Source organism: Heliangelus exortis, chromosome 3 (assembly GCF_036169615.1).
Source record: "Heliangelus exortis chromosome 3, bHelExo1.hap1, whole genome shotgun sequence".
NCBI classification, from domain to species: Eukaryota; Metazoa; Chordata; class Aves; order Apodiformes; family Trochilidae; genus Heliangelus; species Heliangelus exortis.
Genome location: NC_092424.1, coordinates 44,824,116 through 44,851,655, shown reverse-complemented (window position 1 = coordinate 44,851,655; position 27,540 = coordinate 44,824,116). Strand labels below are relative to the sequence as shown.

The window sequence follows — 27,540 nt, the reverse complement described above, 5'->3', positions numbered from 1 at the left end:
GGGAAACAGATCTTTAGAGTAATAAATAGCAGCTTAATACATTTTTTATATAGGAGGGCATTTTACCTTGTTGGAAGTTGACTTCTCTACCAACATCCATACTAATAATTGTAGTAAAATCCCTATTTCTGCTGTACCTCATCTAAGAATGAAACAAAGCAGTGTTCCATTCTGTTGAAAAGGCAGGAAAATCCTTAAGTTTTTTGTAAGCATCTGTTTTCACGCAATAGAATATTAAAAGAAAAATGCAATATGAAATCCCTATTTTCAAAATAGCAAGAATGCTAAGCTAGAAATACTTACTGTATTAATTTACAACTGGTAGCTTTTTCATAAAACTTGGTACGGGCAAGAAACCAATCACGTAAACCAAAGGATTTCAGAAAAGGTATTACTTGCCTCAAGCTGTTCATCTTCCAGGAGTTTTATAACCAGCCATCTAATGTCATTGACTGCTTCTTCATTGTTGAGAAAGATAAAGAGATTGTAGAACACCATAGTCTGGAGGTAGGTTAATATGGTATACCTAGCATGCCAAGAATTGCTTCTTGCCGTCTGCAAGTGAAAACAAGTATTAGTGTGGAAGAATGAGAAGGAAATGCAAGCTAACAATACTTAAAAAAAAGGTTTTGGGTATAGTCACAAATAACTTCCCTTCAGATTTTTTTCTTTCATGCACTCTTCATTTTCAAAAGCACACACTTATTATCTAAATAATAATTACAGGCTTAACTTTCAAAGCATGCTGTTATTTAATGGATACCTAATAGCATAAAAGACAAAGTAGACATGTTTCTCCCTTTGATTAATTTCAACATTAGTCATAAGGCAGACATAATTAAACCAGAAATTCCATTCTGCTTGAGTACATATATATATATTCTATACAGTGGATATGGTTAAAAAAAAAATTTAAGTTCCTTTACTTTCAACTCCACATATTTATGCAAGCCCAATTTATTGAAAGCAACAGGCATGGCTGCAGCCTGGCTTGCAACACAGCAGTTACTGTTTTAGCTGCCTTCAGCTCACACCAACATTTTGTGATAGGTAATTTTACTACTGTTGACTCATCTTGAATGACGTGGAAAAAAAAGAAAAAAAAGGTTTCTTACATGACAAGCTGTCTAAGAGAATGAACTATTTAATTCAAGAGGACATTTGTATCTGTTGCTATTTTTCAGAAAGCTGTACAGGAGATTAAAGGGCAATTCTTTATGTGATAGTAATTTGAAACTGGAGTTCGATTATTATGTTCATGGAGAAACATGGCTTAAAGTGGTCTACTGATCAACTAAATTTTAATTTATTAAAATATTGTTCACTTGCTTATCAAGATACTAGTTGGTTTTCATGTTTTGAAGTTGGAAACAAAATAAAATACATTTACTATTTCTTAGAGTGCAACAGTTAACAGTAAGACTTAAGCTATTTAGACCATACTCACTTGTTTTAGCACCTGAAGTACCGAAGGCACTTGCTGAGGATACAGCAAACCCTGAGACATTAATGACAAACACATCTTTGCATCTCTCTTGAGCTCATCATAGCTGTTGTCATTTTCTACTGGTGCAATCTATAGAAAAAGAGGGCAGGGGAGGCTTGTGTTAGTAAATAAGCACTGGTAACAGAAACTCTCATTTCACCTCATGAAAGGAAAGTTACCCAGGAAAACCAGAATTAATATAATGCTGAAATATAAAGAAAAAACAATTGATACAATGTTAAAATATTCTCAGCAATCATGAGATCCCTGGTTCCTTGTACATGTATTACTTCTCTAAACAGTATGGCTAGTCTGAAGCAGATTATGGAGGATTAAATGGATACTATTAAGACTTCAGTTCCCCCCACTGCAGTTCTTTTGCTATCAAGTCCAATTAATATTTCAGATGTAGGCCGAAAACAGAGAGATTTACCAGTATTTCAAATTCTCTTTCACATAAGTAAACCCTTATTTTGTGCGCATGTACATTGTTGTTGGATCATTAACAGGTATTTATATAAAGTAAGACATAGGCTTAGAGCATGCTAAATATATTATTTCAGATAGGTAGCTATGAATGAGTCAGCTTCATGAAAAAATACAGATACCAGGAAAAACAAGAGACTATCGTCATTTAGAAAGGATTGTATAATCATACTTAAGAATCAGAAAAACAACACAGACCTATAAATAATTATTGTCAGGAAATTATTTAAGAGGCTAGATTACCAGCTCTAGACATACATAAGCATAAAAAAATAATTCAGGCCTCCTTGCATGCATGTTCTTATTATCACTATTTGTTTTCATTTAAAATGTTCCTTATAACTTTGCTTTATATACAGAAGTCCTCATTTAATCAAGCATAATTAATAGAGAAGCAATTAAAGCATATACCTTGAAAAATAAGGGTAAAAGCTGGAGTTGCTCTGTGACAGCTGTAGAAAAGGACCGTCCTGCACTTGCCATCAGCCACTTCAGAACTGTTTTTATGAAGAGAAATGATCACTGATCAAGATTAAAAAAAGCCATGATCCCCAAACAAACCATAGACCAAATTTATTACAAGAAGTGCCTGGGAAATTTTCACACCATAAAGCAGACCTGTACTGGTATTCTGACCTAGTAAAGGTGACTTTATAAACCTAAAGTCTGAAACAAGATATTTTGCTGAAGCCACCATTTGAGGTGAATTTGTGAGACTGTATCCTGCAACCATATTGCAGACCTCAGTCACCATCTCCTGAAATACTCCCCATTTTTTAACCTGATTAAGTAACTCACTAGTTTTCAAGAGTTTAATGCCCTGAGTTCGCTCATCTTGTTCACCAACTCCATTTTCTTCCATAACGTGATTTTGAATTTCTTCATCTGCTTCCATAAGGGGTTTAAGATTTTCAAGTATCCGGGTGGTAAATTCATGGACGCGAGGAGACTTAGTTGCAACAGTATTTGGCAAGGAGACATCTATCATGAATATATAGGTCAAAACGCTAAAAAGAGCAAACAAAGAAGGCAAAACCATACAGTTAGCATGATTCGCGAGAGAGATCATACACAATCATAACAGGCCATATACAGTAAAAATCAAAAGAAGAAGTCACCTGAAGTTTCTGAAGCAAGTCTCAACAATAATTTATCTAATTTCTGTTGCCAGCATTAATGCACAGAGTAACCACTTTCAATATAGACATTTAGATATTCCATGACCCAAATAAAACCAAGAAAAGAAAAACCTCAAGAACTGCAAAAGAGACCACTCACCTTCCTATCCTCTCTCGGACGTTTTTGTAAACCTGTGTGAGTTTGGGTTCCAAATACTTCAGCAGTCTGTGCAACAGTTCTGGGACTCTCCACTCTTGCTGTGCAAGGCCACCTTGCAGTACATAAAGTCGGCTAGAAATCAGAACAGCTCATCTTTAGTCATAGAAAATTGTTCCTCCCTTTCCCAGTCCCCTCCAAGTCTTGTTTTTGGCATGTTTTGTGTGCGTCAATGCATAAAACTGTCTTTGTGTGAAATGCATGCAAAGATGGATCAAGAATACAGAACAAAACAACTGTACTGCTGTTACGCCAGTTCCAAAGCTCACATTCTGCTAACTAGATTTATTACCTTTAAAAACTAATAATGAAAAAACTACCATTGTGGGGGGAAATATAATTGGAAAGGAGTGCTTTTTTTCCCCCTGCTTCTACAAGCCACCTGGGACAATATGCTTTCAATACATTTTATCTATGCTATATTTCCTTCTTTATTCAGCCACAACAGAACAGTTTAATTTTACCATGCATCTACAAATGATCCTCCTTCACCACTCAACGGAGATTCCAACAGCAACTCAAATAACCAGTGTAGTTTCCTAGGATCTCTGCTCTCCTGAAAACAAATGGAGAGAAATATAAGTAAACTGAAGATTTAAAAAAATAATGTATAAACTACCCAAGTTTTGACAGAGATGGTCTTTGCATCCCTTGTAATTATCCTATTAAGCAAGTGCAAAGTTAAACTTCACTATGAACCTCAATAGGAGTAAAATCCAGTGAAGCTACACAGTTTTAATTATTTGGTAAATACAACGATCATAATAAAAGGACTTGCTTCATTTCTTAAAAGTATGGACAAATTTTGGTAATTAATTGCCAGGGTTTTGTCCGTCAAACTATACTGAATTTTTTCAAGTGACTTCAAAGAATTACTGACCCAAGGTATCTGTAGCCTACCATTTACCCTGCTGCTCAGACACTCCAACTCCCAAGTCCATCACAGTGAACAGCTCTAAAATACTTAATTTCATAGCTTTTTCAGAAATTGTTACCTTCTGCCCTTTACAGACAAATACAATGTTACATAAAGAAAATAGACGTAATTTTGAAATGGTTATTTTTATACTCTACTTACAGTTCTCAGTTTTAGCTGATAAAATACACCCAAATCCCTCTGTTCATAAAGTTCATATTTACATATTGTCTGTAAAACTTGGCCATTTGGATACAGCTTTACAAGACAAACAGTGGGATACTTACACAGGAGGTTGCTATGCATGTGCCCCAATCGTTATATGTTTCCACTGTAATGTTGGATAACGCTGTTCGAAGCAATGGACAGAGAATCTTCCAAAGTTTTTCCACCTGCTCAACAAAAAGGCAAAAGGCAAGATTTGTCTATTTAAGCGCAAAATGACCATTTGACTTCTGTGAATCCAAATCCTTTTATCTTTTTAAATCATAGAAAAAGAATAAAGATTCTGGAAGGAACTATTGTACAGTATTTATTAAACAAAAAAATACTACCTGAAGTAAGATTTGAGGAATAATTTTCATCGTGTTTAAAATGTGTTTAGAAATACTGTGGACTAAGTATGCACCACTTTCATGGTGAATTAAAAGTACATTGTAACAGATATTGCATATACTTTGCTTTTGATAGGATAGCAGTCTTGTACACCTCAAGGACTTCCTCTCCTCCCATTTTATTTTTTCATTAAGGAATTTATTCTCACAGAATTATTTTTCAGCATAGAAATTAATTTGAAGATAAGCTAGACAGCTAGATCTAGACTAAATAAAGATGTCATCACCCAAGGTGGATAGAAGCCCTTACTCCAATCAGAAATTACAAACCATGTCAGCTTTGGTATCTCCTTCCCAGCAAACTGTTTTGAGTTTTACTCTTGAAGCATTTTGTTAACACCTAGTATTAAATGGGTACCAAATCAAGCTATGCTTCAAAGTTTGACAATGAAGCACTATGTGTTCCAACATTTTCCAGTCCTTGGTGACACATTAAAAGCCCTCAACTTCATATGCTTTATTTTCTTGTTAATTCAAATTTATTCCTTAACTTCCATGAATTACTCAAAAATACTACTTCAGCACCTTCTCAAACGTCCAGTGTTTAGAACCTCTTATTAAGCCTGCTATAATTTCAGCTACACATCTCTGGGTGCTTTCATGGGAGTCTGCCACAAGTCGTTCTAAGTGGGGTTGAAGAACTGGCAAGAAGGCATCGTCAAAGTTTCTGAACAGGCCCTGGAAAACAAGATGTGAGAGTGTCTGCTGTAACTGTCTAAGCCATTGTCTTCCTAAGAACAAAAAATTGTCAAGCTCTTGATATTTGAATATAAAGAAAGTGAAATTACTTTGTTTTCGTAATAGAATTACATGCAAATATCCTATGTTCTTTTATATGACTCTAAATGTTTCCCTAAGCAGTTAATCAGAAGAGGGGATTCATAGGATTAATCATAGCAGCATGCCTTTAAAAATTAACATTTTGCAACAGTGGGCCATAAACCAGGTAGCATGTGGCTTCTCCACACTTTGATAATTATCTAGAAAATGGAAGCAATATGGTATTGAACTCCAGTTACCTTGAAGAGGCAAAATCGTCGAGGATTAAATTTATCCTTCCCTTTTCTGTCTTCTAAAGACAAAAATTTTATTAACTGCTCAACAAACTTCGGATCAGAAAAGTGATCATATATAATTTGTTCTGCCTGTAACAAAAAAAAAAAAAACCAAAAAAACAAAACAAACCCGATTAGTTCTGAGGTGCTTGATTGCCACAGCAATATCCCAATCTTTTCAAGTTTTCATTTTTCATTTCAATTCTATTTTTGGCAAAAATCATGCCTTGGTTATCCATCTCCTCCTTCATTTCACAGGAAGTATTCAGTAATATTTTACAAGACTCCTGATTTTTAATTTCAGTAATGACTTTGGATTGTCTTTCCTTTCACTAGCACAACCCCTACAAAGCAGTAACTCCCACTGTCATAATTACTTCCTTCTCAACTCTAACAAAAACTTGAAAAGGAACAAAAGTGCTCATTAATACAGATATTCCATGATAGATGACAGAGAATCTACAATACATTCAGGTCATAATTTCTTCTCATATGCTAACACATTAAGTGTGAAAATTAAGTAGAAAATCCACAATTTAAAATGTCTTGCTTGCTAAAATTTATTATATTCACATAGCCATAAAACTGCATGGTGAGCTCAATCTCCATTGGGCCTTCAAATTAAGCAAAACAAACCTGTTTCCATACATTTTGTGCAACACTCTTCAAATGGCAAGCAATACTTCAGTTAAAAGACAGAAGGGAATTTGATTGCCACAGTTATCTGTGGACAACACTAAAAAAAAAAAAAAGAGTAGTAGAATTTAAAAACCCACGGAACAGAAACACACTTAGACCCTTACCTCTGTCAGCTCATCTCTTCTTCGCCCAAGCTTTGGTTGATGTTCAACTGGAGCATAAACTGTCATAGTTCTGAATATCAAAGAAACTAAATGTAGCAACATGTTTCAAGGTAAAATAAAGCTTATTCCTAGTTTCTATATTCTCTATGCTAAACAGGATTTATGATCAACTCCAAAAGTGAAAAACTTAAAAAAATTAAAATGTTATAAAGGTTTTGCTACAGCAAGAAATCCAGAATTATAAGTGATAGGATAGTCTGAATATTTCACAACTATACAACTTTCAAGCATACATACTTCATTTTAAAACCAGCAGTTAAATAGCCATATGAAGTATGTGCCTATAGTACTCGCAAAATCCAAAGATGAACAGGTAGAAACCAAATCATTAAAACAACTAAAAAGGCCCCACAAAAAACACCCAGAAAGGGTAAGACAAGAAAGGAACACAAAGGTGAAGTAAACCATTAGTGGCTTTTTTTGTTTCAATTAAAAAATTATACCGAACAAATATTATTTCATTTCCCACTGTTTTGTTTTTTTCTGCTGACTCTCACAATTCTATCTTCATGCTTAATGATACTCACCGAGGCCAGGTATAATATCCCCAGTGCGTTTTCTCCACAAAACAACAGGACTCCCAAGCTTCCTTGGTCTTTGGTAAACTCTGACTGTCATAGTGCAGCCACTGGTTATCTGGTCTGTCACCAGCCTGAATGCTGGAAGGCTTCGTGCTCCCACCTGGTTGAATAGGAATTTATACTCTGTCAAATTTGTTCATTAAGAGTAACTCAAAAGTTTGATAGGACTGTTAATAAAAGGATGCTAAAGAGAGGATATGTCTCCCTCACCCCAATCAAATCTGTACTGAGATTTGCCCAAGGAGACCAAAAGCAACCTTAACAGTAACAGAAACAATGCTTTTAGTAATTTATATAAATATGCCATTTGAAAATATTAAAAGAAAGGAAATATACAAATTCTTTTCACAGCTTTCTGCAAGCTTTGAAAAGCCTTTTAAGAAAAGAATTGTACCTCTGAAGTTCTAACACACTTCAGAGAATTCACTTCACGTAAGTAAACAGCTTAATACTTGCACATAATACACTGAAAAAAAAAAACAGCCTGAAAAATGACCAATTATATTGTCCAATTTTTTTTGCTTAGAATATTAACAGAGAGAAATAAAAAGCTTGAGATTCTATGTCTAACTGAACCAAAAAAATGTGCTTATGAAAAGAATTTAAGGATAAGTGTCATAAAGACATTCCTTAAACTAAATAAAACTTACTTATTTCATAAGGGCAGATGGGCATTTTCTTGTGTGTTCTCTTAAGCTGCTTAAGAATACCAGCCACAGCCGAGATGGCCACCTAAAAGAAAGAAATAGGAATTACTATATCCATTCCATACATTTGCTTCCAGAAGGATGTGTGCAATCATCTCATCATAAACATATTTTAAGTCAGCTACTTGCTACACTAAAAAGTTAGTGAGCATAATAGTGAACACTGTCACCCCAGTGGCTGATACTTCCTATAAAGAAGCAATCACACCCATTTCAGGAGATACAGGACATGACTGAAGTATGTCCTTTATAGCCCAGAAAATCCTCCCCACCAATCATTTCAAGCAGAATTAAAGGTACAAATATGGTACAAATATAGGCACATCTATGATGATTCCCTTCAAGTAAAATAAGCTGCAGATGGGAAAAATCCAGACACCTTAAAAAGAAATTCCACAAAAGAATTCTGAATTAAGTAAAAATGAACAAGTATGTTCCATATCTTCACACTTTACAGACTTTACACAGTATTGTCATGTCTTTATCAACATTTGAGCTAAACCCCCATCCCATGAGCTGCAAAACAAAGAAATTTAATTATGTTGGTTTTACCTTCCGAACTACAATTGCATCATGGTTGAGACACTCCACAAAAAATTTTATGGCACGGACAGGCAGTATCCTATCATCCCTCAGGAGCAGAGACAGAAAACCAATGCTGATGTGCTCAAACTTCCAGGGACTGAAAAAAAAAAATATTCAAAGCACACAGTAAGTAGCATAGTTGCATGTACTGCTTTTGCACAGAAATGGTTCTACATATTAAGATTATGTAAAAATGTTTGGACTAACAAAGTAATGTTTTATGTCACTGCTATAGTCAATGAGCTTAACTGTCAATTAAGGAAAATTCCACAGCTCTGGGAACAGGCAAGTGCAATCAGCCATATTCAGTTAATGATCCCTTTTGGATCTGGGTATTTTAATGTAAAACACAGACCGGTACAGATGTTTGTATACACAAATACTATGTTTCATATTTAAATCTATTTGGATGCCAGTATGATGCAGACAGCACCACAACATTTATCCCCAGAAAAATTTTTTAAAAATTATTTAAAGAAAATAACAGGTCAAAGTAATTACCAACAAAGCTTAGCTTCAAGATTTGATGATGCCTTAAATTAACAAATCAAGCTCCCAATCAAAATAAATTCATTATTCATTCACTACTTTACATAGGAGACAGTAATGCTAAAGACTCCCCTAAACTGGCCTTTATCTTCCTGTTTGGGAATGAGAATTCATACACCAATGCACAAGGCCCTCCAGAAACTCAGTTTCAGCAGATACCTTTGCAAAAGCTCTTCAAGGAACTGGCTGCAATCCATTTCATGGAAGACTGCTACTAAAATACTGCTTTTGGACAACTACCTGAAGGGTGAGGCAGTATTACTCAATTCTGGTCATGTGATCTTGATGCAAATGAGATTTATTCATGCGGCCACCTGCTACCCACCCCCAAAAATTTCTCATGCACAGAAAGGGAAACTTACAGATTTCTTTGCTCCACACAGTCCAGCAGCATGTTGACCAAATTTTCATAGTTTCTGAGGGAAAAAGAAGAAATCATCAACCAAATGATACGGGGAGAACCCTTTAAAAATAGAACTAAAGTTCCTAAAAAAAAAGGCAATGAAGTAAACACAGCACCAACGGGGAAGACAGGAAACAGGAGGAGGAAGGGAGGAAATGGGAGAGCAGAGGACAGAGGCTGCCAAGTCAGAGAAGATAAACTCAACAAATTTAGCATGCTTGAAGACTGCAGTACTTTAGAATTTAATTTAATAATTTTGGATTATTATATTTTATGTAAATATTGGGTAGTATAAACTAGTGTTTAGGGAAGTTTAACTTACCTCAGAGCCTCAGCATTCTTTTCTTTCTGTCGCTGAATTCCTAACTGAATTTCTTCTGAAGGAAGACCTGTGAAGTTTGAACTTGGGTGTTCTGATTTCTGTAGCATAACAGCTATCTCAATACATTTCTCTGGAACCTATTGATAGAGAATGCAAAGATTTGGGACTGAGCAGCAGCTTTCAAGTTTTTAATGTTTGTTTCTGTTTCGAAATATGCATAGTGCAAAATTTCCTATCTACATAAAACAAATCCATGAAGAAGTGGGGAAGACAGCTTTTGTGCTCACACAGCAGAATTATTTCTCCAAGTACATGTTTTATTGTATTTTAAAATCAAGGTAAAGACAAACTTTAATGTTTCCTTAAGAAGAAAAAATTAATAATAAAATACTTTTATTATTGGCACTCATTCTTTAAAATGAGTACCATGCCATTCATCCTTCTGTCAAGGCAAGAGGCAGTTGTGTCCCAAGTACTGCGTGCTAGAACAGCAGCACAATGCTACAAATACTGATAACATTAATTTATAGGTGTCCTATTAAAACACACCTTCACAAGACCTACACTATGTAACACTAAAAAGCCAACTTAAATTTTGTTTCTCTAACAGGCTTCCTAAGAGGTTAATAAAAATCACAAATTCCCATAGTATTGCAGTAAAATCTATTACTTCAGTCTCAAAAACACACATCAACATACTCTGTGGCAAACTGGAGCACGATAAACATTAGAATACTCAAACACCACGCAAGTCTCAAACATTCATGTAATCTAATGCTCTCAAAATCCAAGATATTAACACCAAGCAATCTGTCACTTACTGCAAAGTCCAATCCAATTGTCTCATACTGCCGATGGATTTTTTCTGCGAGGTCATCAAATAGTCTCACTATGGATGGTTTCTCCAAGGACATAGCTTTGCTAAGCCCCGAAGAAACAATTGCTGGCCACGTCTGTGCAATACAGTCCCAGTCATGAAGATTTGCCAAACATACTCCACTGTGATTTCCAAGAAGACAATATAAGGCACCCTGTAAAACAAAAGATGTAATTTCAGCAAGTTAAAGCATTGTTCATATGTAAGTGATACCTATCTACATAAGCATGCACACACAGAGAAAAAAAATTAAGTGAGGGTTATGTGAGAAACAGCCAAACTTCACAGGCAATTGGAATGAAGTCTTGGGACCTTTTTGGGAGCAGAGTCTTACAAGAAGAACAGTGCCTGGGTGAGCACATCAGTGATATCATATAGGCTACAACTGCCTGGTAGCAGTCAAAAATACCAAACTCAGGTACTGTAGCAGATGCTATAAGTGTAGCAAAACTGGAAATGATCAGGAAAAACATGGTTGCTTATCTGAGATGAGACAGGGATGGAGAAAGGGAGGTACAAGGATAGCAGAAAAAAAAATAATAATCAAGAAACAAGAAGAGATAAGATATGCAAGCAATGCAATCACATGCTGTCTGATAGGATCTAGCATGCAGCTGGAACACAGTAATAGGCCACAGCTGCTGTTCTGACCACATGACAAGAGTCCAACTTGCCCCTGTAGCCAAATGGGCTAAGGAAGAGTTTAGGAAGAGGGCAGCATGATGCTTTCAAAAACCTGGATGGACAGATTGCATCCTGGCATCACTGTGTCAGCACGATTTCCAGGCCTGACAGCATCAGCATTCACCCACCACTTCATAACAGAACCCATCTGGATTTAAGGTAGGTTTTTTTTTGGGTGATCAACTTTTTTCTCAATTTCCATTCTATAGAGACAGTTGTTAACATATGTTTCTGTAATACCTGGACACATGATTATATAAACATACTGAACACAACATTTCTCTTGGCATCTGACCTAATTGCTTACACTAGTCATGCAAAAGGTATAATGCCATGAAAGTATCAGTCAAACACGAAAATGCTACTTGCACCATTAAAAATTCTCCTATAAAAAACACTTTCAAAAGACATATGAAACAAAGCTCATAAAATTACTTTAAATTGCTTTTGAGTGACATCTTGCCGGTCTGGACGGAGGAACTCCAAAACCAAGGGAATTATATCTCTGCAACAAAAATTGTATGTTCCCAGAGCTGTGAAGAATGCTTGCTGAGCTTTGCTTCTGACCTGTGGAGAAAGATATTAATAGAAAGCTTTCCAAAACAAAAATATACTTTACAAAAATAACATCCTTAGCCATTTCAGTTACCTATGCACAGAGTTTACATGATGTATTTGTGCACAGAAATAGAATTATTTGCTACAGGTCATAAACAGAATGCTTTCCCTCATCCTTGCTCACAGTTTTTCAGAAAAACCTCCTCTTCGGTTCTCATGTTCTTGAGAACAGCTACAAAGTTAAACAAAATTCTTTATGTTGCCAGAAGGAGTCAATGTGGTTTTAAAATAATTTGAAGCAAACAGTGAGAACAAAAGATGAGCTGGCAGAACTCTAAGGAGCCTGAAAACATTGTGGATGGATCTGAACAGAAAGCTTCCACTGGGCAAAAAGTTCAGGATTCTATTACTAGTACACTTACACTTGCTTTAAGTATTTTTAAGAACCAGGATGCCATTGCATTTTCTTCCTAGAAGCAGACTCAACATTCCAAATAGCATCATTAATTGTATCATCATATCAAAAACCAAATTGGTATATTTTTGTTACATTTTTAAAAATGGAATTCTTTTTAGAAGCATAGAGTTAAGTACCTCAAAAAATTTTATATTTTTAACCTAAGTTGGCAACCTCTCCACCCATTTAAACTCTTATTTGAAAAAGGGGCTTAAAGCAAAAACTATGCTGAAACTGGCAACTAATGCAAGTGAACTAAGTAAATATTTCATGCTGAAATACAAAGATCCTTAAAACTTAACTTGAAAGTATCAACAAGAAACTCCATGTATTACACAGTGTAAAAGGGGTTGTTTGTTACCTGACCATATGAACTTGTGGACAAACACAGAAGGTCTCTGATCATCTCCTGGTGGGAAGTTTTATATTCACAGCCTTCCATCGTTAGTGTTCTCAGCTAAATTGCATAGAAAACAAAGAACATATTGCTTTTATATTTCACACATACAAGAGAATCACTAGTACAGGATAACTGCATCTTTTGCTAAAGAACAACAAATCAGCTTTCAAGTTAAGTAGTTAGTAAAGATTTCAGCAAAAATATTACCTCATGCTGCAACATAACTCTGTCTATCAGCAAAGCTCTGATATGCTGCTTCTTTCCTTGAAGCTGTGAACAAATACATAATCTGGTTTAGATTTCACTATTCATATGAGCAATTTGTACTGATTGATTTCACCATGTACTCTTCTAGAAACAGATATCTCACACAAATTCTTCTTGGCAGACAACCTTGATTTTTTTTGCCCAGGTAAATTCTTTATTTGCCTATTAGTCTGTTAGCAAAAGGAAGCTCTGGTCACAGAAATATCATGGTGAGCAGTGACCAGAATGCCAAATCTCAGTCTTTGGTCCAAGGATATATGCAAACTGAGGGTTACTACAATTCAGAAGCACTAAGCTATTTATTAATAAGATTTCCAAATAATGGTACAAAAGCACCATAAAATAATAAAGCAATTAGACTTCAAATTTATAAAAACTGATTAGGAGAGTAATGAAAAGACAAAAAAAGGCTTTCTGTACATTAAGAACTATTTCCACCCCACACCTAAGTGTTACAAAGGAAAATCACTGACCCTGTTCTCCATTGATTTTTTCACTAGATTAAAGCTTTTCCATCGTGAATCAAACTCATGCTTGTGAGATCCTTGGAACTGCAAAACATCACTAATAATCTGTAGAAACAAAAAAGTGACAAGAGTTATTATTTGCAAAACAAGTCATCTTATCTTAAATATTGCAAGTTATAAGTATACCTTTATTACTAGAAATAAAGACTTGGTATCATCTTCTGAATGATCAAGTATATAGCCTGCAATTGAAAGAAAAATAATTAGACAGCGGGAAGAGCTTTAAAATAACTTATTTCATTTCTACAAATTTTGAATTTAAGAATTATAACAAAGTAAACTAAACAAGTTTCTAATCTATAAAATTATACTTAAAAGCATAAGACAGTGCTTTCTTAGAAAGAGCAGTTAAACTTACGCAGCAATTTCCTTGTAACCCTTGCAATTGTTTCACGATAATTCTCTCGTGATAAATCTACAAAAAAAAAAAAAAGCAGGGTTTTCTGTTGGGTTTTTTTTAAATTATACAACAGCATAAAAAGCAATTTCTAAATAAGTAAGCCACTGGAAATCCAGAGCAGACTATTCACAAGTGGCAGTATGGATGATCACAAAAGCAACTACCTTGTTATATCTAAGGACACCACCATCACTGAACATGAAATGGTGTGTACACAAAAACTTATGTTGGCCAAAAAAACCCATTTAATATAAAGAGAAGATTCATAAATATGCTTTCTAAAAGAACTGGCTGGTTTTACATCAGAAAAGAAAACTAAAAACAACATTTACTACCTGTCTGAACAGAATTAGGATCTACTTACCATATTCCACACCAGTGTACAATTTTGTCTCTTCCAAAGACACCAGACTTGGGACCCTGCATGAAAACAAACCAAGTATTACTGCACATAATGAGAATCCTTGAGTATGTGAGTTTCACTGACATTTAATTCATTTTAAATGAGGGCAAGTGAATCCAGAAGCCATGTTAACACATTGCCACATTTTCTCAATATGGACCAGCAGCACATTGCTGATACAGGACAGTTGATGCCTCCTGAAAGGTCTGTTATTTTCTTGGCTTGTAACCATAATCAGCCTGTACGCCCTGCACCATCTCTGTAACTAAAGGAATATTTCCCTGAATTTCTTGCATAGTCAATGGTAAGATGACCTATACAAGACTCTCTGGCTTAACAACTGTTGTAACATACACCCAAGTGAAGCCTGTCCCACTGTACAAGAAGCTCACATAAGCCAAGCACATGAAGTAATTTGCTAGAGACTTTATCAGTGCTCCCTTATTAGCTGTCTCAACAACAACTTTACAGTCAAACACAGAATGCAGCCATAAGCTTGACCGAAACTCTCCAGATTTCAAAGATGGTATATAACAGGAATCACAGAATTTTCAGGGTTGGAAGGGACCTTAAAGATCACCTAGTCTCACCACTGGATGAAGAACTTCTTTCTAACATCTCACCTAAATCTACCCTCCTCTAGTTTGAATCCATTTCCCCTGGTCCTATCACTACCTGACATCCTAAACAGTCCCTCACCAGCTTTCTTGTAGGCCCCATTCAGATACTTGAAGGCTACAATGAGGTCTCCTCAGAGCCTTCTCCTCTCCAGACTGAATAACCCCAACTCTCAGTCTGTCTTCATAGTAGAGGTGCTCCAGCACTCTGATCATCCTTGTGGCCCTTCTCTGAATACACTTCAGCACATCCACATCTTTCTTGCAGTAGGAGCTCTAGAAATGGACACAGTACTCCAGGTGGGGTCTCAGGAGAGCAGAGTAGAGCAGGAGAATTATCTCCCTCAACATGCTGGCCACACTTCTCTTGATGCAGCCCAGGATCTGGTTGGCTTTCTGGGCTGCAAGTGTACACTGATGGTTCATGCTGAGCTTCTCATCCACCAGCACCCCAAGGCCTTTTCCTCAGGGCTGCTCTCAAGGCGGTCACTGCCTAGGCTATATTGGTGCTTGGGATTGCCTCTACCCAGATGCAGGACCTTGCACTTGGTCTTGTTGAACTTTATGATGTTGTCACGGGCTCACTCCTCCAGCCTGTCAAGGTCCCTCTGGATTCCATCCCTTCCTTCCAGTGTGTCAGCCACCTCACACAGCTTGGGGTCATCAGCAAACTTGCTGAGGGTGCACTCAATGCCACCCTCCATGTCACCGACACTGATGTTAAACAAGACCAGTCCCAACACTGATCCTTGAGGGACTCCACTTGTCACTGCCCTCCCAGTTGGACACAGACCCATTGACAGTCGCCCTTTGGGTACAGCCATCAATCCAGTTCTTAATTCACTGGGTAGTCCATCTGTCAAATCCATGTTTTACCAGCTTGGATACCAGGATGTCACGTAGGACAGTGTCAAAGGCTTTGCTCAGGTCCCGGTAAATGATGTCTGTTGCTCTGCCCTTGTCTATTGATGCTGTGACCTTTTCATAGAAGGCCACAAGGTTTGTCAGGCATGATTTGCCCTTGGTGAAGCCGTGTCGATTATACCCAATCACCTCTTCATTATTCTGCTTCACCAGTGTCTCTCAGGAATACCGAGATCTAACTCATAGTTGCCGCTAACATTAATATTTGGACATAACTTCCTATAGGAGTCAAGGCTAAAGCAGCAATCCCATCTATTAAACCATTGTCTGTTTTAAAGCCTGAGCTACTGCAATGCAACAGAAAACTATTTCCAAAACGCACATTTACTCAAGCAATTTTGCTAGTGTACGCTGGCACCAGGAGCCAGGTTCTACATCCACTATCTACTACTACCAGTATCATCTACTATCCACAGGGCTTTGAATATTCAAACAGGACATATTTTCTATTTTAATATAAGAAGGCAGAGAGCAAGAAGTTAAGTTCAGAATGTTTATGACTTTACTCATTCAGGGTGACAGAAACATTAGTCAGATGGCAGTGTAATGTGGTCTCAGGGCTTCTTTTGGAGACAGAAACATACAAATAAACGCCTAGTTTTCACTTCCTTTACACAAAGTAGCATCTGCAACACAGTACAGTCATCTGCCTTTTTAAAACATTTTCAGTCTTGAACCAACAGAAGTACTTAATACTCTTTCATGGTTTAAATATTAAGTGTTTCTGTAAGCCACTATTTCAAATTTCTGAATATTTATACCACTATGAGAGTTCCTTAAAAATAGACACTAGAGCAGTTGTCTGATAATAGCAATAAGCACAAAAAAACAGTATGAATGTAACTGCTAAGAATGTCTGTGATATAAAAATAAATTTTACTTACAGATGAGCTACCCTTTCTCCTTTCAGAGGTGGCAGAATGTTTCCAGAACCAATCAAGCAGTTATGCACTATAGCAAGACACTGCTGCACATCATCTCTTAAAAACAAAGAAAACCTGATTACTCATCCATTAAATGCTTGGAAATATAGTTTAGCATTTTTATTTGTTTTTAAATGACCTTTTCCTTAGCCATATCACTTCCAAACACAAGAGGAAACACTACAGAAATCTGTAATTTTTAGACCAAACCTACATTCTAAAATGATGAATGAAATGTCAGTAGAGAGATAAACTGACCTCAAACCAGACTGCTTTACCCCCAGATTTTTTTTTAACAATTATCTAAATCTCAGATAAAACCAATGAAATAACTCTCCACCTGAAGGCCAAGAAAAGTCCTTCCAGCCATGATTAAGATGAGGGAGTAGTGTGTGTGAATATTTTACATAAATTATAACACAATAATGTTAACAACTTACTTTTTCTGTGTTATATTAGACATTAACTGAAGTATATATAGCTTCAAGGACAAAGGTTTAACATGAGCAATGAAGTATGCTTGAGATTTAATGCTGGTAAACATCATTAGATATTTGATACTTTAAATGCTTACTGAACTCGTTATTATCTTGCGCTTAGGAAACTACACTTACAAAGCCACAGTTTCACACTGAGTTTTAATAAGATTGGGCAACTGTATTCTTGCCTCCACTCCTATTTGTTATGCCACCAACTCTGCATCACCTCAGTTTCAACACTGATGCTTTTTATGGGGATACACTATGTACCGAATCCACTTATTCATAGGAAGTGGAGCAAGGCAGATTTCCAAGCCCAAATCAGTTCTGTGTTCCACTCAACAGCTTAGGAACACAAATGGTTCTACCAAAATAACAAGGTAAGAATCTAGAGGAAAAGCTTTTTTCCTGCTGACTACCGTTAAATGGAAACATAACTTGTGGAATGAATTTTAAAAAATTATGCAGCAGAAAAGTCTTTACACCAACACAAAATGTCTTAAGATTGTTTTAAAGAGTGCTTCATCTCAAAATTATTTTACCCATTTTACAAAATGCACCTCCAAATTACATGTACTCTTAAGAATTAAAAATTCTGGAAATCCTGGAATAATTTCAAAGACTAAGAAGTAAAATACTATGATGTTACTCAATTTTACTCTGATTTTTTTACAGTAACAGTATGACTGACAATAATAACTTAAAACAGACGAGTGGAGAACCATGCCATCCCCATTATTACATATCACAACTAACCTGGACATTTCTAGGTTTCCAGTTGCATAGCGCTCTAGCCTGGTGAGCTCAGGCTGAAGAAAAGTATCCAGCAAATAAAAAGCGAAGTCTATTTCCTCAGATGAAGGAACATGCCACTGAATGTCCAAGTTCCACAGATCACCTGGTTTGCCCCAGTCCTGGAGGACATAAAGACATTTCTTATTCATCAATCTATAAAGCAAATTGTCTTTTTAAAAAATTTGCATTTTTTTCGACTAAAAAAAAAAACCAACAGAACCAAACACATGAACTAGCTATTATTGTAAAGCTGTAACCCTGGCAATTCCAAGAAAAACAAAACAAACAAAACCCAAGAACATAATAAAATCAAACATGAATTCTAAAGCTACTATAACATCTCACGTGTACCTGCAAAACAATACATATCTGAAAGGGCTAAAAGGGAAAAAACTGTACTAGTCTAGTTAAAATCAAATTTTATTATTCCTTTGCCTGTACAAAAATTCAGAGCTATTCTTAAGTGCAACTCAGATTTTCATACTCCTATAGAGAGCATAAAAAGTTAACACATTCAGTAATAATTCTTTTCAGTTTTGAACCACAATTAGGAAACTTAGAACTTTCATTTTAAAAGTAAAAATTGATAAATAAATCAATCTGCATTTTAAGTTGGACTTCCCATACAACACTAAGTCATAAAAACTTGTCTTTCTTATGGGATGTTTTGGCTTATAAAGATCTCAGACATGCTATAAAATTCACACTACTCAACTATTTGGAAAAGTCTGTATTTATTACTAATACATAATCAAACATGATTAGTACTGTATTAATAATCTGCAGTCTTCACTTCTTTTCCTGTCTTTGTCCAATCTGACATGGTAATTTAACATTGCAAAATTTCACCACCTGTTCGTAAAATGCCTAACTGATGTGACTGGACAAAAAGTACAAGCAACTATAGCAAAACACTTACTCAACATAGCCTGATACTACATTTCTTCCTTGGAAGAGCAGGCTAGTCCTCCAGGAATATTATTTGAGAGTGACAGAATTGCAGTTTTACACTGAGGTGAGGTAGGAAGCATGTAAGTGAAACTCAAGCTGTTAATGGCAATGAAGAGCTGATATAATGCACACTTTATAATGTAGCCATTCATGTATGGAAGTAATTGTGATTTTTTTCAGTTTCAGACAAAGAATTAAATAAAATAAATCATTTTCTTTGCATTGTGGCATTTAAGATTTTTTTATTTGTTAAATGAATATCTGGTCCACCTCAACTTTCCCATTAGTTTAGACATTTCTATTGGCTGCCAGTAACAGGCATTAGACTGTCTCCAGTTTGACAGTTGTGTATAAGAACATTTTTCAGCAAAATGCAGCTTCGTATTCATATTCTGAAAACTCTTCACTGTTCCTCTGTAATATTGGTAAACTGCCTGCAAAGTCTCAACAGCAGACTAGTTCATTAGTTTTTATGGTTTCAGTCAATTTTAATATTGCCACTTCCACTTTATTTATCTCAAGATCAGTGTAGAATCATTGCTCATTTGGTATCTGCCTACCTGTAAAACTACCCTACCTCCTTTCTTGCAATTGTTTTGCACTTATGTTCTCATTTTTCCATGCATGAGCCACTCCTTGTTATATCTGACAACCACATTTATAGGAATAAGGAAAGGCTGCAGCTCTCATCCACAAAGGCAGATGAAAGACTCAGTTTGTCCCAGTGCAACCACGCTTCCTATAACTGAATATTTGAGCTAAAGCAAGCAGCAAAATTCTCCTGATAATATTGAACTGTTTATACCACTGTATTTCATGATAGCTGGGTCTTAATTAATTGCATTACATATTACAAGATTAGGAAACATGAACAGGCACTCTCACTTTGTATTATCCTATTGTAGTTATGCAATCATCGTAAAACTTCCATCATAAAAAACACTAACATGTTGTTCTATATGCAAAACAGTCAATATTCATTTTTTTGCTATCAGTAAAACTTCAAGTAATTTGTTATTTGCTTTATGTTTCAAAGCCCAAAGCATCTCTCACTCTCCATTGCCGCTATCTATTTTCAGAAATCTCCAAACAAAACCAAGTAATATAGTGTATGATTGTTTGTTTAAAAAAAAGAAAGTCAAATCCTCTAATCCTAAATAAATGAAAATCCTTGCCTTGATAGGAAAGTATTCAGAAAGAGGCTTGTCAAAGCCACCTGGCACACTGCAGTACTCTGTGGGGTAGATAAGTGTAGCAGAACGAAGAAGATGGTGCAGTAGGTTACAAGACAGAATGTAACCCTGCTTACAGGTTAGATGTAGGGTTCGCTGCAGTATCTTCCCAAGCTGCTCCCTGTACGGTAGCAACTTCTTTCCATCCACTCGAGTGATCTAACAGAAAAGGCAAACATTTCAAAGGTAAGTGGTTTTATTCTAGAGGACTAAAGAAACTATTACACTGCCCAACCAATCTGGTACCAGGTTGCATTCTCTGCACCACAGTGAATTAAAATCAAAGACTTAATTCATGCATGAGCTACCACTTCTGCAGCTATTGGAGAAGTTTAACACATAAGAACTGTGATACACACTGCTTTTCAACTGCATTCAAAGTTTTCAAGTAATACTCATACACCTTGAGATTCATTTTAGTAGATTTATCTTTACCAAAAGTATCTTCTGTTTTCACCTCTATGCTTCCCTCTTCTTTCTCTACCCCTCAATAATTCTTAATAAACATTTAAACTTTTTCCACATACACACCACATGTTTATTTTCTTCAAACAGCAGACACTTATGTCCCATTTTAAATGGGATAAGAAGATATACAACATCATTAATACAACATTTACAAGTTATTTCTTTGAGAGCTATTAAACAGGATTCAATGATATACATGCATGGGGACAACATTTTTTGCAATACCTCTGACAAAAGCTGAAGATTCCAAAGTAGCTCCTTATCTAGTTCTTCATCATGTAACACATCATCATCTAGAGGAAAAAGTGATAAGCACTGCTGTAACTATGCTGCAGTCAAGTTTTCCCAACAAGCTAAGTCATAAACCAAAAGTTTACTCCCAGCCCTTCTGTTGCAACCTTTCAATTCATATCACACCCATACCCAAATAGCAGCCACCTTTTCACAAAAGCATGCTCCTGTAGCTTAAGGGATTTCTGTCTTGAAATAAAACATCAGTAGCTGTTGGTTTGTTTTTTTAGATAAAACTGACAGAATTTATTTTCCATGCTGGAAATAAAGTTGTAGAAAACACATTGAAGTTTTAAATATTATTTTCATGGCTGACAAAAGTCAACCCAAAACAAAGCAAATAAAAAAAAAAAAATCTTTCAAACTTACTGACTGTGAGGTGAGTTATAACATTGCAGCAATGTGGTACAAACAGCTTCAAGGATTCCTCAGGGCGGCACTAGAAACAGTATCATAAATAGCCCATTTTAAAAAAAGAGGCCATTTCATATACATGTATATATGTATATATATACATACACACACACACACACACACACACACACACACACACACACACACACACACACACACACACACACTGAATTCAGTGTACACACCAATAAATCTTCAAACAACATTACTGAAAAAGAGTGAAAAAGATTGCCTCCATTCCAATTAATCTAGAGTCAGCCTGATGTCACAATTTTTAAACATTCAATATAATCTATATTAATTTAAGTTGAGCACAAAAAAAATACTTGTGAATTAACCTCCTGAAATACTGCTACATGCAACCATCCCATTTGAGAAAAAAATGTTAGGAACCACCTGTATTTACAAGAAAAATTAAAGATCTTAGATAAGAAAAAATAGTTTTGTTTTTTTTTTAATATAAAGATTAAGTGAAATCAGAGCATTTTCCTCTCACTTTTACTGCAGCTCGGCACATGTCTGCAACCATTCGACCAGCAACTCTCATCTCAAATATATTTGAAACAGCAAAGTTAAAGACTTTCTCCAAGGCAACCTAAAAACAAGAACAGAAAGATGGAAATCACTTTTTTTAAAAAAAACAAAACAAAACAAAAACCAGAACCCAAACAACTATGTAGCATCAAACGTTTGATGTTACACAGAAGGCAACATCTGTACATAATAGTGTATTAATTTCAAAACATAAGACTGGAAACATGATTCACAGATTAAAATGTGTTAATCCAATCTGCAAGGAAAGAATCTGTCCATACAACAACATGGATCCTCCACCCTCCTCCCTCAGTGTTACTTTAATCCAGATAATTTTTTCTGATCTCGTTAGCCACATGGCTCCCTGAACAGCTTCTTTTGCCCAGCTGAAGAAGAGATAGGGAGAGGCAGAGAAAACAAAACCAAGGGATTGGGTAGGTTAGCATTACCAAAGAATTTAAAAAAAAAAAAGAAAACCTACAATGACAAAGTGATAAAATAAGCTGTTTGAATGATTTCTAACATTTAACAAGAACATTAAGATGCTAAAAGTTGTATACTGATGTATATAAAATCATAAAACAAACTGATGTGAAGTCCTAAATTTGACCCAGCCCCCCAGCCCCTTCCTCGGTTAGGAACTGTGAAAGTTCACAACAACGAAGGAAGACAATCTGAACAAACCATTCAAAACTCAAAAATGAAGCCTCTTAGACGAAAAACACACATTCCACATACCTTAAAGATATCCTTTGAGCACTGAGTAAGGATTGTACTGAAAGTAGAAGAGAGGCCTAACTCGACAAGACTTTCTAGATGAGTCATTTTCTCTGTTTCAGTCTCCTCTCTGGTTTGTTCTAGTGTGCTGCTCTCTATAAGTCCAAAACATCTACACAAACAAGAAGTCAAATGTTAGCAAGTGGACCTTTAGTTTTACTAAATTCTTATGCCAAGATCACACCTATCCTTAGCTTACTTACCTATCCATAAACTGAAGTACGAAGTCCTCAAATTCAGCAGTTGCAGAACACAATTCTCTTTCCACCTAGTTTTTCCAATGCAGAAGAAGCACAAAAGGTTGGCTTTTCTTAAGGAAACAAACTTTATTTCCTGCATTAACTACTTCAAAACACTTCTGATTTTTAAGTGATACAGACTACACCACACTTCCCATTTAAGTTTGTACAGTCTCAAGTACAGAACATGAAACAATTATTACATTTTCCTTGAACTGTCCCAGTCCAATTTCCTGGCATTGATGTCTAGCCAAAAAACCTCACTGGGTGAAACTGGGTCTGCCTGCATGAATACAACCTCTGGCCTTACTACAGACCCTCCTTTGAGGCAGAAGGTCAGCAAGTGCCATCTGTGGGGGCAGTCTTGGCTTTGCTACCAGATTTATATTAAACATCCAGTGTACAAATTCTTCTGGTAATTTTTGAGTGCTGCAGCTTTAGTGCAGTGAAATTAACCTTCTTACAGTACCTGAGCATTCAGAATCTAGGCAATCTGTAGCTACTAGCTGTTCTCTGAGATTCTGAGCTACAAGAAGAGTATTCTAGCAGTGGACACAACATTTTGGAGGGCAGCTGCAACTGCCATTGCAGACACTGCTGCTGTTGCTGCCTGACTGGTTGTATGCCAGATATCAACAGCAGAATCAAAGCCCAGTGAAACAGAAAAGCAAAACTATTTGCCATTCTCCCTTGTATTTTTTTTTTTTCTATGTGGAAAAGGAAAAAGTATCAGAACAATGCCAGAGAAATTGAGTGCAAGGAGCTGTAAACTAGAGGTTAATGCAAACTGCATTACTCCAAAGCAGGTAGGGTGACCACATCTAATAAAGGGAAGCAAAGGGTAAAACACAGAAGAAGGAGAGAAGGTTCACTGTCTAATGTTGTTACTATTTCTTGAACAAAGAGATCAAGAAGCATTTGGAGAGCAAGCAATACAATCTTAATCAGAAAAGAGAAGCATGACTGTAGGAACACATCCAAGAGGTGTGTTTTGAAATTAACTCCCATAGGATAAAAACAGCCCTTCCACAGTCTTCCAGCAAGTCAACTCATTACCTTTAACTTTACTCTAAGCTGAACTACTTTTAAAATAGAAACTATGTAATTGCATCTTACAACAACACTGTAGTCACTTGCTTTTCTTTATGGGTACCTCGATGTTTTATGGTGATAAGAAGTTTCAAAAATTTAATGGTAAAAGCACCAGTATTGTATTAAAGTTAGAAAATGTATATAGCAAGAAGCATCTGGAGACCATGTAGCCTAAACTCCTATTCAAAGCAGGGCAAACTCAAAAGTCAAATTACACAACACAGGGCTTTAAGCAAACAAATTTTTACAGAAAAATATTAAACTGTTTGAATTTAATGGTATCTCTACAACAATCACTAAGCAGCAATGCTAAGAGTATATGGTCAACTTGCATGCTGACATGAACTCCACCACCCTGACAAGAAGCAAATGTGATCCACATCTTTGAGGTTTTTTGTTGCATTGCACAGCTTTACATATATAAAAGAGACAGTAAACCTGTTACAGCTCTGAAGAGATTACTACATTGCTAGAAATTAAATTGAAAACTATAAAAAAAAGCTTGGCATGTTTTATAAACACTTACCTCTGAAAGATCATCTCTTTCTTGCAATACAGATGAACAATCTACTAAAGGCACCAAAGTAGAAAATGTTGCAATGAACTGGAATGTAATCTGTTGAGAGTTGCAAACAGCTCTTTAATAAGTGTTAATGTATGCTACACATTAAAAAGCTTTTGCAATCAAGGTACAGTAGCTAAAGCAAATAATTACATTAATTTTAAAAGAGCCTAATTATTCCACCCTACAAGTTCAATAGTTATTTCTGATTTCATATATGTAACTTAGCAGTCAATGTTGTGCAAAGCCCCCTCAATTCTCTGAGTAATGTAATGCTTATTTTGTGCTGGGCTCTAAAGTTACAAAAGCTCTACATCATTGAACAGTCAACTAATATTAATTTCTGAAGATGGGGGTTCTTAGGACCTAATTTAATGATTAATCTGGTTATAAAAGGCCTTCCTAGTGATCTTAAAGGACTAGGAATATTTGCTAGCAGCTTTGGAACATCTGTTTTCTCATTTTTCAGAGCTGGCCAAGAAGTTAGTACAAGGCTTATCACCATTTGGTGTTAGAAATCCACTTCCATTTGTCCGACAAGCCAGAAGTACTATTGTAAGTTAGAGGCTTGTAATATTAACTTCCTACCAAAAAAACCAAACAACCAAACTAAAAAACAAAACAAAACCAAACCAAAGCAAAACAGAAAACCAACCAAAACACAGCACAGGAACTAAATCAGGTTAAAAACTTCTGGAAACATGAGTTACTTACTTTCATATGAGTACTACAAAAAAAACCCTTTCACAGTAAAGAAGTTGGCTACCTATCTTCTGAAAAAAAATTAAGATTTATACACTCACCATACACTTGCTGAAATCATTTGGATCCACCCCAGGCAATGCTCTCATCAGTAGAGGTAGCATGTGTGTTGGACCTTCAGGAAACCACTTCCCCCCAGACACCAGGCTACGAGCTACTCCAATTACACAGCTTAAAGTAGCTGTGAGCTGATGAGGTTCTGTCAATGTCTCAAGTGCAGGATATGTTCTATGAAGTTGAGAAGCAACCATGTTAGGAACAATAATGCTTCTTAAGTCTCCAAAGAAAATAGAAGTGGACTGCACACGTTTTCTACAGAAAGAATACAAAATTTCTGCAAGAAAAATTCAAGCTAGTCAATGGTTCCCACATTTTTTCCTAATCTTCTTCCAATGGACCTGAAGTTGCTCTATTAGAAAATGTTCCATTCATTTGATTAGTCCTATTCACAAAAAATGCAGGATTAAATAATTTGTTAGCAGTTGCAGTATAGGAATTAATAACTGCATGGGCTCCTAGATTGATAACTATGATGATTTTCATGTTTGACCTTAAGCTAAAACAAGCTGTGTACTTAAAAGTGCAAGGTGTCTGTGGAAAGACTGCCTCTAAACAAATTAACATTAACCATTACATCCCTAACGTAAGTCCTTACCTTTTTTATAAAATCTTTTAAGTTACTGTGATTTTAAATGCTGTTTGTTTGTTTTGGGGTTTTTTTGTGGGTTTTTTTTGTTTGTTTGTTTGGTGTTTTCTTTGGGTGCTTTTTGTTTTTTTTTTTAAACTCAGTACTTCATAGCAGACTGCGTAACACTTGGTACTGTTACCAACAAGGTACAGCAGCCATGGTGCCACCCCTGACCTACATCATCCAAAGCACAAAAGACCTACATCTGCTCAACAGAATGAACCCAAAACTGCAGCCAAGGCAAACATACCAGTGATAATTTGAACTACTGAGCAGACGTTCAGTCTGTTCTCAAAACAGAAAAAGTAGTCATACCCAACATGGGTACCCACTGCTGCCCTCAGAACCATTATGCTCAAAATGTTTTCATATAAGAGCAGATTTATCAAGTTTTTACGAACAGTAAAGTCAGTAAGGTATTGAACTCAGGAAAAGCTCTTCAAGACAAACTCATTTCTCCATTGTTATTAGGAGCTGAAGTACAGAACACTGCACAGCAAAGAGAACATGGATAGGACTAGGAATAAAGCTTTTCACTGGGGCAGGAAGAAGTTACATTTTTCTTCTGGAATTTCAAGCACTAAGGCAGTAGTTGTAACACAAAGTAAGTTTTTTACATGGACACCTACTTTTGTGATTTGCCTATGAAACCAGAAGCAGACAGTAATTTAAAACAATCTGTATCTGTAACATACTCCTACAAAAGCAGAAATACAAAATTTATGCTAGTTACTACACAAATGGGCAAATCATATGGCCAAATACGTACTTGGCCAAAACAAGGAAGTTGCTTCTGCAGAACTTACTTCTCAAGTACAGGTGGAATTACTAATTCAGGACGCATCAGTGCAAGGTTCTGCAGAGCTTGGGCAGCCTCCAGGCTTCCAGTTTTACTAAACATAGCCAGAAGAACAGGTTGAATAATGCATTCTACAAAGTCTGTAACATCCTGATCAGTAAGTTTATGACTATCAGGCACAGGAGTTAACCAAGTCACTTTCTTGTAGCGCTCACGATGCAGCCTTCTGACAACAGCACTGGGTAACCCTTGAAGTAGTTTCATCAGTTTGTTCTGTTGAATATAAAATAAATGCTATTGAAGTACTTGGGAGTTGCAGAATCTGAGATATGCATACAGACAATCAAATGCCAGTATCTTGAAATTATACAGTATATAAAAGTATATATATACAGTATATATATAAATATATGTATTATGTATATATATAAAGTATATACATATAATATACAGTATTATAAAAGTATACATACAATAAAAAAGAAAACTCAGAAGAGCTCTAAAATACAATATTTACA

The 27,540-nt window shown here is 35.9% G+C and overlaps 1 protein-coding gene across 3 annotated transcripts in view; it reads right to left on the bottom strand.

Annotated features, from left to right (window-relative positions):
• The window catches only part of PSME4 (proteasome activator subunit 4), a 57,882-nt gene that overhangs the window by 8,276 nt on the left and 22,066 nt on the right, over window positions 1–27,540 (bottom strand). For all 3 annotated transcript variants that reach the window (XM_071740417.1, XM_071740416.1, XM_071740418.1), the window contains 34 exons: window positions 27,030–27,295; window positions 25,577–25,763; window positions 24,738–24,827; window positions 23,084–23,148; window positions 22,842–22,992; window positions 22,066–22,164; window positions 21,525–21,594; window positions 21,090–21,157; window positions 20,340–20,555; window positions 18,175–18,332; window positions 16,901–16,996; window positions 14,437–14,492; window positions 14,031–14,087; window positions 13,799–13,854; window positions 13,619–13,717; window positions 13,086–13,148; window positions 12,840–12,935; window positions 11,899–12,030; window positions 10,724–10,933; window positions 9,903–10,039; window positions 9,540–9,593; window positions 8,596–8,725; window positions 7,987–8,068; window positions 7,283–7,436; window positions 6,696–6,765; window positions 5,857–5,982; window positions 5,363–5,515; window positions 4,511–4,615; window positions 3,772–3,863; window positions 3,251–3,382; window positions 2,771–2,979; window positions 2,384–2,469; window positions 1,448–1,576; window positions 400–555 (listed from right to left, as the gene is read on the bottom strand). In XM_071740417.1, coding sequence (XP_071596518.1) covers window positions 400–555; window positions 1,448–1,576; window positions 2,384–2,469; window positions 2,771–2,979; window positions 3,251–3,382; window positions 3,772–3,863; window positions 4,511–4,615; window positions 5,363–5,515; window positions 5,857–5,982; window positions 6,696–6,765; window positions 7,283–7,436; window positions 7,987–8,068; window positions 8,596–8,725; window positions 9,540–9,593; window positions 9,903–10,039; window positions 10,724–10,933; window positions 11,899–12,030; window positions 12,840–12,935; window positions 13,086–13,148; window positions 13,619–13,717; window positions 13,799–13,854; window positions 14,031–14,087; window positions 14,437–14,492; window positions 16,901–16,996; window positions 18,175–18,332; window positions 20,340–20,555; window positions 21,090–21,157; window positions 21,525–21,594; window positions 22,066–22,164; window positions 22,842–22,992; window positions 23,084–23,148; window positions 24,738–24,827; window positions 25,577–25,763; window positions 27,030–27,295 — 4,050 coding nt within the window. The remainder of the gene's footprint in view (window positions 1–399; window positions 556–1,447; window positions 1,577–2,383; window positions 2,470–2,770; window positions 2,980–3,250; window positions 3,383–3,771; window positions 3,864–4,510; window positions 4,616–5,362; window positions 5,516–5,856; window positions 5,983–6,695; window positions 6,766–7,282; window positions 7,437–7,986; window positions 8,069–8,595; window positions 8,726–9,539; window positions 9,594–9,902; window positions 10,040–10,723; window positions 10,934–11,898; window positions 12,031–12,839; window positions 12,936–13,085; window positions 13,149–13,618; window positions 13,718–13,798; window positions 13,855–14,030; window positions 14,088–14,436; window positions 14,493–16,900; window positions 16,997–18,174; window positions 18,333–20,339; window positions 20,556–21,089; window positions 21,158–21,524; window positions 21,595–22,065; window positions 22,165–22,841; window positions 22,993–23,083; window positions 23,149–24,737; window positions 24,828–25,576; window positions 25,764–27,029; window positions 27,296–27,540) is intronic.